This window comes from Argiope bruennichi, chromosome 7 (genome assembly GCF_947563725.1).
Source record: "Argiope bruennichi chromosome 7, qqArgBrue1.1, whole genome shotgun sequence".
Lineage (NCBI taxonomy): Eukaryota > Metazoa > Arthropoda > Arachnida > Araneae > Araneidae > Argiope > Argiope bruennichi.
This window is the reverse complement of record NC_079157.1, coordinates 34,207,674-34,228,846: the sequence shown is the minus strand read 5'-3', so window position 1 is coordinate 34,228,846 and position 21,173 is coordinate 34,207,674. Positions and strand designations below refer to the sequence as shown.

Sequence of the window (21,173 nt, the reverse complement as noted above, 5' to 3'; positions counted from 1 at the left end):
AACTCTCACCAATGTTTAGCGCAGTTTAATCATAAATTGTTTTTGTGCCAATAAACGCCATCAAACCAAACCTAACTTTCCTTTATATTGGTTAAATAATAACGTCATAGGCAAAGTACAAAATGAACATGATAGGAAAAATCCGAGCATTCTAGTATTCTGGGAATTCTTGAGCTCAAAAGGTCTTAAGAATTACAAGATAAAAATTCAAGTAACTACATCACTTTCATAGACAAAGGATTTTTATTTTTTCATTCAAGAAAAACACACAAATTTGCAGCTTTATATCGTATGTACTACCAAGAGAATTAGAACAAGTTCTTAAGACCACCTGCTGGGAAATCACCTTGGTCTTCATTCGCTTTTTTCATGTAGTCAGCCATGTAATAATCCCTTAAAGTTCCTCCATACTTAACTGGCAGGGCAGAACGAGGAAAGTACTCGAATAACTCTTCAACAGATGAATGGAAGTACAGCTGCAACAAGTTATAAAATAATTTCATTAAGTAATCTTATCGATTAAATTTTATATTTTTATCTTTAGCTATACTTATAATAAAAAAGAATGTGTGCAAGTGGGTATGCATTGTAGCTCTACAGATTGTTTCACCTAGAGCTACAAAATGTGGCAAAGATATAAGTTTGGAGATTGGCACTGCACATGTTGGATCCCTTTTTTCTTCAAATTTCAACAAAAACTTTAATTAATGAAAAATTAAACAAGATTTTTCAACGTTAACCCCCGAAGATATTACGGAGCAGTCACAAACTGGCTACTACGACAAGCCGGAAGGCAGACTGTAAAACTTGAATGACGGGAGCGCCGCAACAGCAACACTGGCAGAAATTGTGGTTGAGTCCTAAGGGATATCACCAGCCACGGCACAACCTTTCCCTAAGGAAGTACGTCCAGTCATCGATGGGAGGAGCCAAACCCTCACCTTTTCATGTATTCACAAGTGTGGAGAACACCAATCACTAAGCCGGAAGCTTCTGATCCTCAGTCACGGAACCCCCCCCCCCCACGTGTTACGATATTACAGAACGAAACTATTTTTGGCAACATCCTATAATTTCTAATATTATAAATAGTACCCAATTGAATAATCGTGCCATTTCATTCTGGATTTTGGCAATTGATTTCCATTATATGAATGCTTTGAAATAAAAATTGTTTTTATTGGTTCGTCCAATTTTTAGTACATTAATATGAGATGCGAAATAATAGCGTGAAGTCTATTTTTGTGTTCTTTCGGTCCAGCTCATAATATCCAATTCCATTGATATACTAAAAGCTAAACTTTGAAATTTGTGATAAAATTGCAGGTATTTAAGTGATTAATATACTATGACTTTCACCTTAAAATTTAGTAAAATAATATATATATATATATATATATATATATATATATATATATATATATATATATATATATATATATATATATATATATATATATATATCGTCAGCCAACAATGACAAATGGAGAAACGAAAATTATATTATCAATCAACAGTGACTGATGTAAACCGATTCAAAAGTACAAAGTCAGTCACTGGTAATTGATGAAGTGCAGAATGAAAGTTTATTGTGAATCTTCAATGACTGACATGGTGTTTAACGGGTTAAACGCGTGATATTTTTTTTCATTTGTTAAATGCTTAGGTAAAAAGATTCTGTGTTATTTGCATGGTGAATAGAAGAGAAAAGCTACATTACCGTGCAAAGAAGATAGAAAATAGATTTACCGTACAATGAAACTGGGTATTATAATCGGAACAGGACTCTTATTTGAATGATCCATACACACAAAAAACAAAATGGGTTGTAGTTCAATTAAACTAACATGGCTTTAAATTCTGTCTCAATTTGAAAATATTTCCTTGAAGAAATCAAAGGTATTCATTCAAACATAAAAAAAAAAATGTAATTAAAAATACAAGCAGCCCAATTATCCGAGAACCACTTGTAGCTAAAAGTGGGCTGGTACATTATAAGCAAATAAATGGCGTCGAAAATATTAGAACCTTTTGCAACAATTAATATTATTATCAAATTAGAAGATGAGGGAATTGTAGTGGAGCTTCGTTTCCTTATACTTTTATGGTAAATTATATCAATGCAAATATGGGTAGAAATCCATGAAGAGATTTTTCCCTCGTCGGCATGTAGTTTAAAATACTTTAATAAGACACCTGAGTATATAGAAAGTTCCTGCAGTTCCGGCTTTGAAACATACCTAAGATTTGCAACCAATTTGAATTATATTTGAACTGGAACAAATTGGAGAGGTTCGATAAGGATGACGGACCTTTTTTTGTTTTTTAAAGATTTTATTGTTTCTCCGCTTTCGGGAGTTGGTTTGAGCCTTGCCTTTCGGCGTGCTGCTTCGTCGATGATGTTACAAAGACTGATGGTTTTTTTACATATACCGCTAGAGGGCGTTACAAGTGAGAGGCGGGGCAGCATGCTTACGTAACACAAATGGTGGTATTCAAATTCTTTTTGTAATATGGTAACGTTTCTAACTTGCAAATTACCACTTTACAAGATGGAACTAAAATTGCCAAATGAGAAAAATTGTTACTTTTTGATTTAATAGGTGCTTAATAAGGAAATGTTTTTAATTTATTAATTGGTATTTTTTAAATAATTAAAAATTAAAAAAATATTTTAATATTCCTTATTAGTATTTTCGAAACATTTTATAACACAAACAATATTTTTACATCACTTTAAAATTTAAAAAAAAAAATCGGCTTTTCAGTAATACCAATTCTTTTGTAAGTGGTATAAAGTTTTCTCGTACACCGGTTGAAGCAATAAATTATTTCAATTCAATCTGTTATATTAACGTTCCATTTTTAAAGAAACACTTGGACTATTTCGGGACAGGCCCCATCATTTTGAACCGCAATCAAACGACGCTTTAGCTGGCAACCTCTCTCCAAATTTCCACCCCATACCTCGAGGGACTTTCGGTCTCGACGAATTTAACGTGCTCTAGTCTTGCTTACACGATGGGTTTTGGTGAAATCGGGTCATAATTCTGAAAGCCTCCAGTTCTGAAGCCTAAACCTTACCACCAGGTTATATCGGCCCTTCAATTCAATCTTTAATGAGCTGTTCAGTGTTCTGAATACCCATGGATTCGAAGTTTCACAGTATGATCTTCAAAGAAAATAGTAATAAGGTCAGATTTAAAAATAATTTAATTTTCAGAATTTGCTTACTAACTTATTTTTTTTTCGAAATCAGTTGAAGTGACCATATTTTATGTCATATTGGTGCAGTTTTAAGAATTTATAAATTGTATTTAAGAGATACAATGAATAGGTATTATAAAAACATAAAGGAGGATCTAAGTAATTTCTTCTACATGATAGTATTTTTAGGTGTAATATTTCTGTAAATTTTAAGATTTAAATTTCGTTACGTATAGAATCTAATCGCAAATGCAATTACGCCAGAGAATAAAAGATAATAGAATAGAGATTGAATAAAATATTTCGATTAAGAGATATCGTTTTCTTTCTTTTTGGAAACTACTCATTGTTAATGAACAAATTACTCCAAGGATTATTTATAAGATTTTTTTTTTTTGTATTTCAATTAAATATAATCTATTCCAAGATATAAGCAATGATACTTCATTGTTTCCATGAAAACAACAAAACTTATATTTTATATTTTGTTCACCACATTAACAAAGTTATTTTTATTTTATAAACAAAACGAATGTATATATATTTTTAGGGATTTTTTTTATATATATTTGTGTGATTAGTAAAATATTTGCCCGTAATTGGACTCTCTTATTAGATTAATTAAAAACCGAGTGATAAAGTGAAATAAATAAATAAGGCCTCTCCAGCTTTTCCTCTCATACCAGAGAATGCCTTGCATGGAACTGATGCATAATAGTTACGAAATATCAACCTTTGGCGTGAATTTAGCATTTGTACTGAATCTATAAAGTCATCATTGGCGAATTATTTGGCGATTATTGGATGCGGTCTAATAAAGGTGTTATACCAGAGAATGGCTTGCATGGAACTGATGCATAATAGTTACGAAATATCAACCTTTGGCATGAATTTAGCATTTGTAATCAATCTAAAAAGTCAGCATTGGCGAATTATTTGGCGATTATAACATGTGGTTTATAGCATCCGAAAACCAAGTTTGTATTTTAGACGTATTTTTCCGAATAAAGTGGAACAAAAATTTTGTTAAAAAGCTACATTTGTATTTGTACTCTGTATTAAATATTTTTATCCTATAAAAAAGTATATTAAAATACTATACCAAATTTAATGTCGTTAATTCATTACGTGTCTGAGTTATCGAGTTTATATGTTTTAGAAAGATGGTCAACTCCTCCTTGGATTTGGCTCAAAATTTGACAGTTGCCTACACTATGTACGTCAAATGTGTGTGCCAAATTTCGTTCACCTAGTTCTCTTCGTTTTGCAGTTAATCGCCGGACAGACAGATTTTGATGGATCTTCTGCACGAATTTTGATCAACATTTGTAGAAATAATCAAATTTGGTGTATTTAGTATCAAATTTCATCCGTCCAGATCAACACGTTTTTGAGTTAGTTTTGTCGCAGACAGACAGACATTTTCCGAAAATGTGTTTTTCTAAATCTTGGAGACCTAAAACGTAGAAATTCGTCAAAACTTCGATTTCTAAATTTTTGACGATTAAAATTCTTTTTCTATATAATGCATATTTAACTGATGTGCAATTTGCCAAGGTTGATTCTTTAAATGCGCTTGATATGTTCAGCCAATTCATTTTTAACTGTTAGCCATGTCGATAAACACTGCGCAGGGACTCAATATTACATAATCGTAATGGTTCTGGACATCAGACTGTTCCACAGATACATGTGTTACCAATTATTTCTCCTTTCTTCTGTCACTGTACTTAAAATTAAAGAATGCTATGTAATAAAGTGAAACGATTTTCAGGGGACAGTGGAATCTATCAGACAGTTTGGGGAATTATTCAGTTAGAATTATGAAATTTTTAATGCATAAGTATTAAAATAAAAATACGTCAAATTTCTTAAAAAAACATTTGAAAACGAAACATATTATTTTTTTAAAAAAATTTAATACATATATTATTTTTAAAAATTTCAAAATATTCCAGGAGTCTGATTTCTTTTTATTTTTTTCTGTTATTTTTTATTACCCAATGTAAATTTATTTGGAACAAATCCACGTATGATTTTGTAATTCCAATTAAATGATAATTTTTTTAGAAATATTTTTATGAATATTTATTGAATTTTCATAGAAATTTTATGCTTTTCTGAAATAAAATTGCCTTTTCCATGCTCCAGTTTCTTTTAATGTGTGACCGAAATCTGTATTATCATTTTCATTTCAAAAATTAAGAAACCTGTAACGTTTAAAGGATATTTAAATGTAATTACAATATCATTTTGAGAAAAGTCATTAAGATGTACTATTCTTCCTCTTAACCCTTCAAACATTTATTTTATTGAATAATATATTTTATAACATTATTTTAGTGGAATATAAACAAATATTTTGGTGATGAAACGATAAAAATGAAATTGCATGTTTTCGTTCATTTTTGCTGATTTCAAAATCCACTTTTCCGTTAAGATCTATAATTTTGGTAGTATTTTTAGGAGCATGGTTTCGAAATGCAGTAAAACCTTTTAAATTTCAATTTAATGATCCACATATTTTGAATATAAATTATTAAAAGACTGAGAAAATATGCATAAAAAAGAATTAGGAATATTTCATGCGCAATGCATTACTTACGGAAACATAATAGATTTTGTTTATTTTATCTGTGTACTAGACTTAGCTGAAAAATAATAATATACATTTGGGGAGATGTAAATTCATAAAGTGCTGCATTTGAACTTAGTATATAAATGAAATAATTTTGCAATTGTTTTTTTTTATCATAATAAGCTTATTTTTTTATTAGAAAATATGCTTTGATTTTGGTAGATTTTACTAAATCATAGTTTAAATTCTTGTATCATGGTTTAAATTCTTCAGAGAAGTATTACTTCTAATAAAATAATCCTAAAATACGCCAAGATGCATCAAAAATGACCTTTTATCGAAATAATTGCAATTGTTTTTATATCATAATAAGCTTATTTTTTTTATTAGAAAATATGCTTTGATTTTGGTAGATTTTACTAAATAATAGTTTAAATTCTTGTATCATGGTTTAAATTCTTCAGAGAAGTATTATTTCTAATAAAATAATCCTAAAAGGCGCCAAGATGCATCAAAAATGAACTTTTATCAAAACAATTTTTATAATAGTTATTAATATAATCGTGTATGCCTTTTTTCTTTAAATGTTATTATACATTCATTCGCATTCATATCATATATTTATTTATTACTACCAAATGAAAAAAAAAGTTGCTGTCTACACAAGAAGTTTCTTATGAAAGAATTTGATAATATAGACGAAAACTTTGAAGATAAAAGACGAAAACTTTACGAAGTATTTTTCAGATAATAATTAAATCTAATATATCGCATCAAAAGCTCGGAATTATGCCATTACTGGAATTCTTTTGGAATAAGAACAATTGTTTTGTTCTACTTCGGGAAGTTTCTATAATCCTTTCTATTCATCCTAATAAAAGAAAGAGATTCTTTTGTTTTGAGGCAAAAGATGCCATGTCATTTTTAATTTGGGGAAAAGGATCATTCCATAAAACAATTTTGCATATAAAAGAGATTGCGTTCAATTTAAAACATGTCATTCGATTTAGACAAAGCAATAATGAGATGGGTGATTTGGCAATCAGAAAGAAAACGTTTAGCTGGAAAATAGGTAATACACATAAATTTGTCCTTTAATTTATTCGGAGAGTCAAAATTCTGAGCTGAAATCCCATATTAAATCGTATATTTGAAAAGATTAATCTAATAAAAAATTAAATCGACTGGAATATTTTGAATTTTTTTAAAAATTATATGTGCTTTAAATTTAATAAAAAATTTAAAGCATATATAATTTTTAAAAAATTTCAAAATATTCCAGGCGATTTAATTTTAATTTTTTTTTCTTAATAACCAATGTAAATTTATTTGGAACTAATCTACGTAATTCGAATTAAAGGCTAATTTTTTTGAAAATATTTTTATGAACACTTATTGAATTTTCATAGGAATTTTATGTTTTCCTGAACTAAAACTGAATTTTAAGTAGCTAAAAAAACTCGAAACTTAAAATGCATTCTCCATTTTATTTTAATGTTTGACCGAAAACTTTATTAGAAATTTCATTTAATTTCTCCAAAAAATTAAGACACCTGGAACATTCAAATGATGTTTAAATGTAATTAGAATATCATTTTAAAAAAGTCATTAAGATGTACTATTTTTCCTCTTAACTCGTCAAATATTTATTTTATTGAACCCTATATTTTATGGTTTTAGTTGAATATAAACAAATACTTTGGTGATGAAACGATAAAAATAAAATTTCACGTTTTCGTCCATTTTTGCTCATTTCAAAGTCGACTGTCCCTTTAGTTAGTTAATTAATTAAAATTGGGAGTTTATACCACGGCATTTCTAGAAATGATGAATTTATGTTTAAAAGCTTTGCATTTGATACTAGAACAAATTGCGATTGACACCACAACACTAGATATAATGAAAGTCATATATATAACATTTTTCAATATGACAAAAGGAATAACGAACCGTATTGATAATATAGTTGTGCATTGTTGTAAAAGCAACAAAAATAAATAGCCATAATAAAAAAATAAATAGTATAAAATAATATAAAATATAATAATAAATAGTATAAAAATAAATAAATAGTATGATTTTTTACACAATTTTATGAGTCACCAAGAAAAATAGCTATGTTTCATTTACTGGCATAAAGTTCGCAACGTTTTTTTTTTTTTTTTTTTTTTTTTTTTTTTTTTTTTTTAATATTTTTTAAGGTGTATGTACACACTTGAAATTTCAAAAATTGTTCAAAATATCGAATATTTTTTTTTCATTGTTAATAATGTTCTCTGATCCTTTAGCTTTCAAATCATACCAAGATGTTGCCAATATTCGAAATATTTCTCGAGTTGTAATTATTTTTCTTGAGGTGCTTTCATTAAAAACTCTAGTTATGGTGTTTTTAAAACTCATTTTATGAAGAATGATATTTTTCCACTATGTTGCTTCATTCAAACAATCGAAACTCAACAAGAAATGAACCAAATACAGTTATTTATATATCAAAATAATCAGTATGAAATAGCGGATGTTTTGTGCCTCCATCGAAGTTATATGTATAGAAATAAATTTTTAATAGCTATTTAAAATTTAAAATGACAGAAAAAATCTCACTTTTTCTATTCATTGTTGATGAAAAAATTGATTAAAAAAAGCTATACATTTTTATAACCTTTTTGAGGCAGACGACATGAAAACTAATATTAGGCATCATTTCCAACTAGAATTGTGTGTCTGTACAAATTAGAATTTAAGATATCATGTTTCAAAAAATTGGCTAATTAGCTCATTAAATATTATTTAATTAATTAATAATGAATGTAATATGGTGTTTTCTCACTGAAATGAGTTTACACATACATTAATGACCTACTGTGAAAAAACTGGATTTTTAAAGTTAAAATTTTAAAAAAAATCGTGAAATGTGTACGTACACCTTAAAAAATAGCTAATTTTAATTGGTATAGAATTCAGTTGGGTTTATACAAAAACCGGTTTTAGAATTTTTGCCAATTTTTGTCAAAGTCTCTCTCTCTCTCTCTCTCTCTCTCTACACACACACACATATATATATATATATATAAATATATTGCATAATAAGGATAAATGTATATATATGTATATGCATAAAGAATTGCATATACATATTACTTACACAAAATAACGAAAACATTATCAAAATTTTTGAATAAGGTTTATATTGTTTTTACTAGTTTTAATTTTTCCTAAGAAAATAGGATTTTAAAACATATAAAATATCGACTGAACGGTGGCTGTGTCTTGTTTTTATTTTGGACACAATATTGCATGAAATTGAAAATTCTCGCTCACCAGCTTCTGAGCTTGATTTTATAGTTTTCATGGCATCAAATAACAAATCTAAGAATTTTGTTCTTTTATTTGTTGACTCAAATAATGGAAAGTCAGCTTTCAGTGTCTTTGGATTTGTAAGTTTTTCTTCAAGGTCTTCAAGTAACTTATGAATTGATTTTTTCATGGCTTCTTTAAAACAAGTATTACTCTGTTGAGTAGTTTTTTCTATTTGCTCTTCATCAGAATCGGTTTCCATATAAAAATTCGGAAATGTTCTAGACAATATCTTTCCAGGTAACTTAATAATTTTGGTTTTTCGGGCTAAAGAAAGTACTCTAGATTTCTTCGCTGCACTAAAAATTTTTTGTGGATTTTGCAAATACAGCAAAAGAGTTGCTAATTTTACTTGTATTCTTTTTTGAATTCGTTTTTTCTAAAGAATATAATAATTTCAAACTTATTTCAGTGTTCAGATTTTTTAGTTCATTTAACAAAAATCCAAATATGCCTTTACTTGTTAATAAATTTGCATCTCGTCGCCTTAAGCCCTCAGATGCTAGACGAATCAGTCCAAATCGATAACTTTCTTCTTCTTTTTTTTTTTTTTTTTTTTTTTTTTTTTTTTTTTTAAGAATTGGAATATCCAGGTGTTTTGGAAAACCGGTTTTCTTCCTTTAAAAACAGGTTTTCGAATGTGATAAATGTACTTAAAAAAAAACGTTTATTTTAAAACCAGGCTTAAAACCCGCCAAACCCTAATATTGAGAAAGTTATTATTATCTAAATCTAAAAGTTATTATTATCCTAATATTAATATCTAAATCAAAATAGCGGCTTATTAATTTTCATTATTTCTAGCTGAAATCTGATGTCTTTTATCTTATGAGAAAATATTTCATTGCAATTTTTGCTATCACAAGAATGTTGATGGAAATTGCTTTTTACGCTTATGATTAGTAGCAGTTATACAAAAATACAAAAATATTTGTTATAATATAATACTTTATGAAAGAATTACAGTAAGATTTTTCTCCTCCACATTAATGAAGTATATAGAAATTATTTTAATCATCAATAAATTTCGAAATAGAAATTAATTTTAATCATCAAAAAAATTCGAAATAGAAATTATTTTAATCATGAAAAAACTTCGAAATAGAAATTGTTGTAATCATGAAAAAAATTCGAAATTGAAATTCTGATAAATGTTCAGACCTGCATGAGTCCGAATAACACATTTCCAAATTGTGTCTCTATGAATTCGATAAGTTAGAAACTCTTTGGTCTAGATAGATCAAATTTGGTATTTTGATTTTAGATGAATTTTGTTGCGTTCTATTAAATTTTGAACTCAATGCATTCAAAAGAAGTTCGAATGGATGTTCAAGTACAAGTGAACTCGAAAATTATAAAAGATAAAGCGCTAGATAGATATAATTTGGTACCCAGGCTTAGCATCAAAAATGCAGATTCTTATCAAATTCAAATTCTATGGCACTCCAAAAGGCTTGTCCGTCTGGCATTCTGCACTTCCCCAGGCACGTGAATGTAATAACACTAAACGCAATGACTTAAATCAGTGAAACTTAGTATCTTATTTTGCGCCTATGACTATAATTCTGTGTCATATTTTGGGTGTATTAGGTTTGGAAAAAGGTCGTCGTCTAAGGTCTAATCGCCGTATGAAGACAATCGCCGTAGGTGGGAGATGCCTCCGGCTCTCATTCCTACGGAATAAATTTAAGATACACACTGGGGGGTCCTTGAATATTGTCACCACCCTCAGGAACACAACAAACTTTTAATCCTTAACTGGAAAGGTGCGGTCTACGAGACCGCATTTTCTTTGCACTCAAATTAAATATTCTAATGAAAGTATTGGTGTGAAAATCAACCAATATATTCTGCAGATATTTTTCTTCATACATAAAGTCATATATTACTGACTCTCCGATCTGCCTAAAGGATCACGGATAAGGAAAACTGAATGACCGGATAGCCGCAACAGCAACATTGGCGGTTAATGTGGTTCAGCCAAAGGGCCATCGTCGGCCACAATACAACCCTTCTCGAATGAAGAACGTCCCGTCATCGATGGGAGGAGCCAATCCCTCACCTTTTTGTGTACCCTCCAGGGTGGCGAGATCCGACCACCATACCGGAAGAATCTCATCCTCTTTTCTAGGTGCCCCCGCCAGGGAGTTTTTTCATGCAAAAATATGTTTTAGAAATTTTTCAATGTGTATTATCATTGAAAAATGTAATTGCGTTTGGACGTACATTTTCTTTTCTAAAATTACATGTTACAAAAAAATAATATTCTTGAAAAAAATATTACTTTTTACTTTTTAAATCATATTTATTTTTCCAGTATACAAATATGCATAGAAAACAATTTGATGAAAAATTCAACACTTATATGAAAGATTAAAAAAAAAAAAAATGACTATGGTCAAAATTGATAGTTTTTTTTCTAACCGGCATCATTTCTAAGCAAAAACTTTTACTTAAACTTATAGCACGGTTTTGAGGGCATTTTAAACTTATAAGTTAATTACTAGTATAAACGGCAGCCTGTAAATTCTGTAGATATTTCTCTTGGTGCATTAATATATTTTGGAAATTTTTCAAAATACGTAATGACTAGAAAAATTAGCTATATTTCAACATACGTATCAAAATTAGTTGAATGCGAATATTCATTGAATAAGTCTTCTGTACAATTATCCTCATCATTAAAATCAGTTTCTGCTTCATTTAAAAATTCCTGGAGCTCAGTTTCATAACGAAGATCAATAGGTTAAATGATATTTCGAGAACAAAGTGTTAGAGCCATCTGTTAAACCATGTATAATATTGGGACACTAAAAGGGAGGTGCGGTCAGTAAGACATCGCGCAAAGAAACAGTTGAAATATTTAAAATAGCCTCCGCTGAAACCTGTTGAAAAAACTGCACGTGTAGTGAAGGTTATGAAACAAGAAGGTATAGGATCAATCCATTTGATTGAGCTAAAAATAGAATAGGTAAGACCGAAAGTCTATCCCTAGCGATCTGAGATACCGCACTCACCAATTAAATGTTAAAGCCGTATGTTTAAAGAAATAAGATTTCTTTTTGAAAATATTTCTTGATATCGTAATTAATAAAATGATGGATTGTGCAGAGGTTTGTTAAGCAGTGCATGGTGGCTCATTTCCATTATAGGCGCAATGTATTCGAGATATATTACGTCGACCATTTTTGATATAACTTGTACCTTATTTAATAATTCAACTCTTTTTCTCTCTTTTGCGAATTTCGTTACAATGAACCAGATTTTGGGTTTGAAGCTTTACTTTTTGCAGCAAGTATGTTTTGAAAACTAATTAGATGTCCTATACATTACAGGTTCAGTTTTTTCAATTTAACACTTGGCCTCCAATATAATGTATAATTGGAAAGTTTTAAACTTACCATTTTCCTTATGCTTTCTATCATGAAAGGTTTGCTGCAGGTCAGAAGAGTTGTTAACACAAAATTTGTGTTAATAAAGTGAACTTGTAAATATTTTCCGGGTACACATTCCTGCAAAATAACCGTTTTTCGAATACTTTATCAATCGATTAAATGATTAAAAAACTCCTTTAATAGCATTAAAAAATCAATTTAGAGTATCATTTTTTTAAGAATAAGTGTGTAAAAAATGGAATTTAAAAATAAATAATGTCTCTAAATTTTGAAAATTCTAATTAAAGCTATTTATTTATCAATATTCTTGTGGAAATTATTAATTTTTATTGTAAATGTGACTAGAGATTGCAATACCGGACCAAAATTTCAATACCGGTATTCGGTATTTTTTAAATCTTAATACCGGGATACCGGTTTTAATACCGGTATTAGAAATTTTGGAAAAAGAAAGAAAACACAAGTGCTTCTTTTTTTTATTTGCCAGTTTTGTTAGAGAGTGTAAATATCACAAAAAATTATTTGTAACTTATAAATTATAACAGTATATAATCACAAAAAAGTAAAGAAATATTTTACTTATTTAAATCACAAAAAAAAAAGTGTAAATATCACTATTCAGTTTGTGGTACTATTACAAATTTTTGAAATCTGATCTAAAAAAAACATAATGCATCCATTGTACTGTCATTAAGCCTGAAAAGTAATTTTGTGTAAAAATGACCAGCTGTCGAAAACGCTCTTTTGGCATCTACGCTAGTTCGTAGTACTGTTAGCAATGCGCGATATACTTTTTCCAAGTATTTACCTCTAAATCCCTCATCTTCAAATAAATCGATTTCTCTTCGGATGGTTTTGGATATAGCTGCTTTCTGTATTGTATTTTGGTTCGTTGAAATTTTTTTATTTATCGCTAATTCTAATTTTTGTTCAAGAGACAATTCCTTTCACTATCGACAGTAGTGACATCATAATCTTCGATAACTGAACCGAATTCTGAATGTGGACAGGTTTGTGGGAAAAAAATTTTAAGAAACTTTACTCTAACTTAATCAGATTTGAATTGGTTATTTTCTTTTCTTCTTTTCATTTTCATTTTTAAAATCATTAGAATTATGTAAATACCATAAGATATTTTTTATTTCGGTAAGCCTTTGTTGTGTGCGATTTTTCAATGTAATATATAATTCTTCAGATACTAATGTGTGCTGTTCTTTCAGTGACTGCAACATGAAATTTATTGTTGCATTTATTTATTGTTAATAAATTAGAATTGTTGTAGAAATTTATTGTTAATAAATTAGAATCTCTCCGACACAATACCTCAATAGTCAGTTTTATTGGAAATAGAGCTGATATAGTTCTGGATATTAAGTCGAATTCACTATCTGAAAAATTAATTTACAGGTTTAAGTCGATTATTGCTTTTTGGATTGGATTTCTCAGTTTCAAAAATCGTTCCATCATTAGGAGTAAACTGTTCCAACGTGTTTTAGAATCTAATATTAACATATATTCTGTTTTATTTTCAGTTAGTATATATTTTAGTAATATATCCTTTTTATAGGGGAACGTTTAAATATTTTAACCATTTTTAGAACTTTATAGGAAGCAATTCTTGATAGGTTAATATTTCATCCTCATTAGCAATATCTTCTTCAACAATTACATTGTCAATATCACTCTCACTCTTACTCTTTTCAAAGTTGGAATCCGAAGTTTCTATATCCACAGTATTTGGATTCTACTGTTCTTTATATTTTTTTATAATACATCTATTACTCCTATTTGAATTCCATGTGCATAGCACAACTGCTGATTTGCACCAATCAACTTTCCAACTTTTTTCATAATTGTTGCTCCATCAGTCGTTATGGATACAATATTTTCTTTCAGAGATAATCCATGCTTCGCCAATTTAGATTTAATCAATTAAATAAGCCATTAATTAGCTAATTAATTTCGCCCGTTAGAGAGACATAAAAACAAAAACGTATACTATATCGCTATGTTCGCGATACCTGAACATATAGTGGAGACAATTTTAAAAATTTCTAGTAAATACCGAAAAACCGGTATTTAAACTTGTGAATACCGGTATTACTAAATTGTACAAATGGCTCAAAATACCGGTATTCGGTATCCCGGTATACCGGTATTGCAATCCCTAATTGTGACTGATCCAGCAACCGTATTCAATTTCTCTTCTACAGATAGAACAATATATTTAAAAGATTTGATAGTTTGGCTAAAATTATTTTAGACTATAACTAACTATATCTGCATAATAATGTATGAATTAGCTATGATCAAACAGTATGACAAAGAATATCATTTACTGAAATTTTGATTTAATTATATAATGCCCTACAATTGTGCCTTGGAAGGTTAATTCTTTATTCTATAGGAAATAAGTTACTTTTAAATGCACCAAATGAAGCGCACGCGCTTAAGCATCTTGAATTTCATCTGTAGAATTTACAATAAAAAAAGTTATCAATGATATTTAAAATCGTTTTTCTAGCAGAATGATTATTTTTGAATTTTTGATTAATTATTCCAAGTTTATCTTTTTTTTTCCTCATTTCTTACGTATCTGTTTTAAACACTTGGCATATTATTATTATTATTATTATTATTTTGGTTTTGATACTTTACACTATACTTTATGTTTAAATTAATTAATACTGAAGAGAATTCAGAATAATTACCCCAAAGATTTTTAATTAAGACTCTACATTACAAATAATTGAAAAAAGTTTCTAATTATTTCTTTATTAAAATACGTGGATTTCAGGCTTCATATTTCTCTTAGTTAGTAATAGCAGCATTAACTCTAGAACATCCGGGATTTAAATGCCCGCCAGAGTCGTTTCGTCACCGCGATATAAAATATATAAAATAGTTATAATTACTAAATAATTGCAAGATTACTGTTTAGTAGGGTTTAGTTTGAACACTATTTTATATTATTTTATGTAATTATCATATATTATGACCCTTTATATCATAAGAAAACTGTATATTTAATGTTATAAAATGAAATAAAACAATATTAATCATAAATATAATAAGAAAAACGCAATTTTTGTGAGAATGTTTTTTAATCATTATTTATCGTTTTTAATACATAATATTTTCTATATAACTTATTGCAATGGATATAATGATATTAAATTTCTCCTGTACATTTTCCGCTCATCATTTTTATGCAAGAGACACACATGTTTTTAGCTGTATTTACATTACACTCTTTAATTTGCGTTTTAGCGAATCTGTAATTCCTTTAAACTCGGTATTTATTACAGGAATATTATCAATTTCATTTGCACTTTCTTCAGAGTCTTCGCAGTCACTTTCACACAATCTTCATCGGAATCTAAATTAGAACAAGACAGCTCAACACTATCCGATTCATTCTCAGAAAGCTCTCGCAACAAATTAGCTATTTCATCAGGGCTTATACCTTTTCTACGAATCATCGTTTCAGGATGTCTGCTCTTCACAAGGTTGGAAAATCGAATAAAAAAATATTTTATGAAACAGATAAGCAAATGCTATGTAACGAAATGCTTAGTCACAACAATTTTAATATAATTGATTCATTTCCTCTGTGAAACCAATAGCACTGTATTCAAGGTCAAACAAATGTGCGATAATACTTTGGGAAGTTTGTACTACTAATGGTATCTACTTTTTGTTGAACGACAGCTATTTGTAATGATAAATTGCCTTGGTGTCGAAACGACACCAGCGGGTGTCCTAGGTATATTTAGTTATAAAATATCTCCTAATTAACCTAGAACAACAAGACTTTTTCTGCGTAATCACAATGAAAAATGATTAAAAGTCACAATTTTTTTTCAAATTCCCTGCAAAATTGCGGAAAGGAGAACAAACTAAACAGACTCTGGTGTCCAATCGACACCGACGGACGTTCTAGTGCTAATCGCTAATAAAATTAATAACACAGTAGCTCATTTCTAATTGTTTTAATATTCAAAAATATAGAGAAATAGAAAATCAAAATACTTAAAAATACTTACAAATGATGCATGGTACAAAAGATACATGTTCATTGGGGTGCAGTACTTGAGATGCTGATACCCTGTATTGGCAAAATCGTGAATAATACGGAACCCAGTTACTTGTGTTACTGGATTTCGCAGTTCCTGATAACAAATCAGACGAGAAATTCTCTTGAAATCTTCAAAAGATAGTTCGTCGGGATTCCATTTACCTATAAATATGAAATATCACACTCGATTCTCAACCATATGTCCACTATGTTTCTCAACTATAAAATTAATTGCTAAATTTTGAGGTTCTCACTTCATCCAGTTTTATTATTATAGTGGTTTAGGTTTTATTATTACATAGAATTATGTTGCTTGCAAATAAGCAATTCTTGAAAAAATAGTCAATAAATTGCAGGTTTCTAATTTCAAAGAAATTGTTCCAGAAAAATTCATGCGAATTGTAACAAGTACAACAAGTAGCAATTAAAAAAACCTTTTTAAAGATATCCTATTTTATACAATATTTATTAAATTAAAGTTTTCAATATCCAAAAATAGTATTATAATCACAGCTCTGACTTCTCTGACCCACCCACTGACACACGGAAAAAGCTGAATGACAGGATCACCGCTACAACAATACCAGCGGGAATTGTGAAAAATCTTAAGGGCTCACTGTCCACGGCACAATACTTCCCTTGGGAAGTTCATCCCGTCATCATTGGTGAATGGGAGGTAGCCAACTCCCAATTTTTTCTGTACTCACAGGGGCAACAACAATCAACCACCATACCAGAAGTTTCTCATCCTTAATTTTGAGGTGCCCCCCAGTGGGATAAAATATTATGGCGAATAGGGATGAGCGGGGATAGAACCGGGGACCTTGTGGTTCACAGCCCAGTAACATGACCATGATACGAAAGCAACTGCTGGGGTAGTTTAGTTGTTAACTGGCTTATAAACTTTCACCACAGGCTCTCCCTCCAGTGAGTCGGAGGTGAGACGAACGATATGGCTGTTGAGTGGTGATGATTAGCTGTTGATTCTAATGCGCCTGTACCCATTTGAGTAGTGCCAAGCGTTATGGCGAGCGTGTGTGGTTGTTGATGATGTTGCTGCGTCAAGTGAGTCTGACGACTTTGGTTTGCTGTGGCTAGATGGCGCCACAACAGCTGTATGAAGGTTCATCGTCCGAGGTCACCAATGCGGCGGATTGATACGAGTGACGAGCAAGGATAGAACCTGGGACCTTGTGGTTTGCAGCCCAGCAACATGACCACGATACGAAAGCAATTGCTGGGGTAGCGTAGTTGTTAACTGGCTTATAAGCGTTCCCCACAATATTATGATAAAGAAGATAAATCTAAAGAAGTTAATTGCAAACAAAGTGATTCATGATATATGATGGCTTGATATTATGAATCACAATTTCTTACAATTTGGATCACATTATTCACTGTACTCTTTGTTTTCCTATTTCTTCCTGATTCTAGGTGCAATCTCAACAGGATTATGATAGTTCGGATAGTGGCGGATTATGATAGTTCGGAATTATGATAATGACAGAAGTCGGCCACAATAAATCCCTTCGCTAATGCTTCGTTTGTTGATGGCAGTGTGGTCGGCTGAATGCAAGAATTGTCTGATTACGATATTATTGAAGAACAGTTCTTTTTTCTTTACATTTCAATCTGCTTTTAACACCAATGGCTGGGTTTTTCAACCCCCTTATGAGAGCTCTCAGTCTAAATAGTCAGGCAAAGAATTGCTAGATTGTACGCGTCTTTTCTGAAACAAGTAAACGAAGTAGAAATAAATTCCACATTACAAACACACAAAGTCTTCTGTGTAAGGCCGCAAGAGTCACTCGAAATTTTTAAAGGTTGCTAAGACCGAAGCGAAATCGAAGGAATAATTCAGGTTGGTTGGTTGGTTGAATTTTTTTAGCACAAGAGCCATTTTTGGCCAAGCTGCGCCAGGTACATGGTATGAAAGGCTACTAGATTAAAAAGAAACAAACACCATAAAATCTAATATAAAGTAAAATACTCAAATTCGGATGATATAAAATGCTTTCAAAGAGTTAAAATTCCAAATGAAAGTTTGAGAAAATATTTTCACTTAAAAATTGTTGAAAATAATTTAATAAATAAAAGGCGATAAAACAGCAAAAAGAAGTGTTAAATGCGAATATAAAATCCAATGGTTCTTAAAAATTTAAAAAGGTTTGGATGATGTTTTTCACCCACCAATTCCTGTAGAGTTAATGATAATGACTTAAAAAAGTGTAATCGATACGAATTAAAACGTGGGCATTCAATTAAAATGTGCTTAATAGTAAAATTAGCTTGACATGTTTGGCACACTGGCACCCTTTCACCAAAAATAAGATGCTTGTGCGTGAAGCGAGTATGTCCTATACAGAGGCGGGATACTAAATTTGGGAGTTTTAGTTTATTTATATTAACGTCTTGTTTTTAAAGCAACACTAGGGCCCCCTCTCCAAACTTCTACACCCTGCCAACGGGATGACGTTTGGTCCCAACGAATTTAACGTGCATCATATCAGCTTATATGACAGTTCTTTTGTGGAATTGGATCTTAAACCTGAAGCCCTCCGGATCCGAAGCTCAGACCTTACCTACAGGCCACCACGGACCGAAGAATTTGGTAGAGTTGACAAAGCGACATGTTTTCTTTCTTAGTAGCTATATTTCAGCTTTAAAATAATTATTGTAAAAGATCGACCACGTGGTCAGTAAGTGAATTAAAAAAAATAGTTTTTTCAAGTTAATTATCTAAAAATAAACCGATTCTCGATTTTATATTGAATATGTTTGAGTGCATTTTTGTACCGTTTTTATGTTGACCCCAGTTGGAAGCATTTGATCTAGTTGGGTAGGAGCCTGTCCTGATTATAAGTTTTCAGTTTGCTAATTATTCATTTTGGGCCATTTTTATATTAACAGTTCGAATAATGACTAAGAACTTTGAAATATTTCTATTTTGTAAATTTAGAAACAAATATTATAACTTTTTTACAGATTCAAACATATAATATTTGGTATTTTTATATAAAATACTTGGCATTATAAAATAATAAAGTTGACATTCTTCAGGCTAGATTATTATATTAAATCCTTATAGAGCATAACTCCGGTGTAGAAAGAAATAGATGCTTTTGGGGTTATGTCATATTAAACCGATGATGTGAATATGAAGCTTCAAAAGTTCGCTGATTTGCCGTTTTATTTATGATATATAAGGTGGTAAATATACTTAACAGAGATTATTCAGGGAAAACTGAAAGCGATAATCATGCTTACCACTGAGGAGTAAGGGTTAAAATATCATCGAATGTTCACTGGAATTTATACTTACCATTAATTCAATTTTGTTTAGAAATCATAAAATTGCTAGGAATTCAATTTCAGCAATGTATAACATTATAATTTGAAGTTCATTTTACATTTGAATAGAACGGCTTTGCGGATCACTACATTACATAAAAATAAAACTGATGCAATTTAATTCAGTTTTATTAGAAACATTTTAACCATGTTTTGAGTTAAGAAATAAACCAAAATGTCACAAACTACAATACTCAGATAATCAACGTATCAAAACTGAAGTCAAAATATGCATAAAATTATTAAAAATTAGATTCCGAATCTTAAGAAACTCCAACTGTGTGAACAGTTTTACCTCATTTTTTTAAATGAATGTTGAATTTGAATAAAATAAAGTCAACAACAAATACTGATAGTTAAATATAAGAATATGTTAGATATAAGGGAAGTGGTGTGACGGTCCAGATAACTTTTCAGGGAGTTTAAATGTAATGGCAAGCGCTGGAACTCAGTGCCATTATGAAATCTCTTGCACCATGAACCGGCAGTGTTAAGCATATTTACCACCTTTGAATTTAAGTTATATTTATTTATAGACGACGTATTTCTAGGCTTTAAGGTAACGTAATGGAAATTTAAGCATCTCATTAACCTATTATTTTGTTGTGTTGTGGCACTTTATACGCCCGCTGATATTTATTTATCTGTCAGCGATTTAAGAAGAGTGAGCATCTCTTGTTTTTTCAGTAGCGCCAACTAGGGCCAGGAGTACGACATTGCTACTTCATGTGTCACAATCGCTTGCACAACCCCTTTTTACAGAGGGGGGGGGGGACATTCACACACCTCAGAGATAGAACACAGAAGAAGAACAACCATGCCCAAACAGGGACGCTAAGATCACGGGGAAGACGCGCTACCCCTATGCCAAGACGCCGGCATTTTTTATTTTAAAATACCTTTTTGAGCTCTAATTAAACAATCGTTTGCATATGGTAATACATACATAAGAGAACAAGAATAAGGAATTAACATTTATACAGATTATATTTAAACACTTAGCCATTTCGTGAAATGATGACATCGACTGTCATTGATGATGATGATGATGATGCCGTGTCCGCGTTACCACAGAAAGGGTTGCGGGTAGTTCCTGAGGGTAAAGACCCCTGAACACCCAAGGACAGAAGTCGGACTTCTAGCTCATATGAATATGAAACACACACATTCGCTTGCACAGCCGCTTTTTACAGGGGGGCACATTCACACA

At 30.4% G+C, this 21,173-nt stretch overlaps 1 protein-coding gene across 1 annotated transcript in view; it reads right to left on the bottom strand.

Moving 5' to 3' along the window:
- Positions 1-274: 274 nt before the first annotated feature.
- LOC129976642 (clavesin-2-like) overlaps positions 275-21,173 on the bottom strand; it is a 34,005-nt gene continuing 13,106 nt past the window's right edge. The window contains exons 4-6 of the mRNA XM_056090323.1: positions 16,581-16,774; positions 12,541-12,651; positions 275-476 (exon numbers count right to left, since the gene is read on the bottom strand). Of these exons, the coding sequence (XP_055946298.1) occupies positions 309-476; positions 12,541-12,651; positions 16,581-16,774 (473 nt within the window). The 3' untranslated portion in view covers positions 275-308. The remainder of the gene's footprint in view (positions 477-12,540; positions 12,652-16,580; positions 16,775-21,173) is intronic.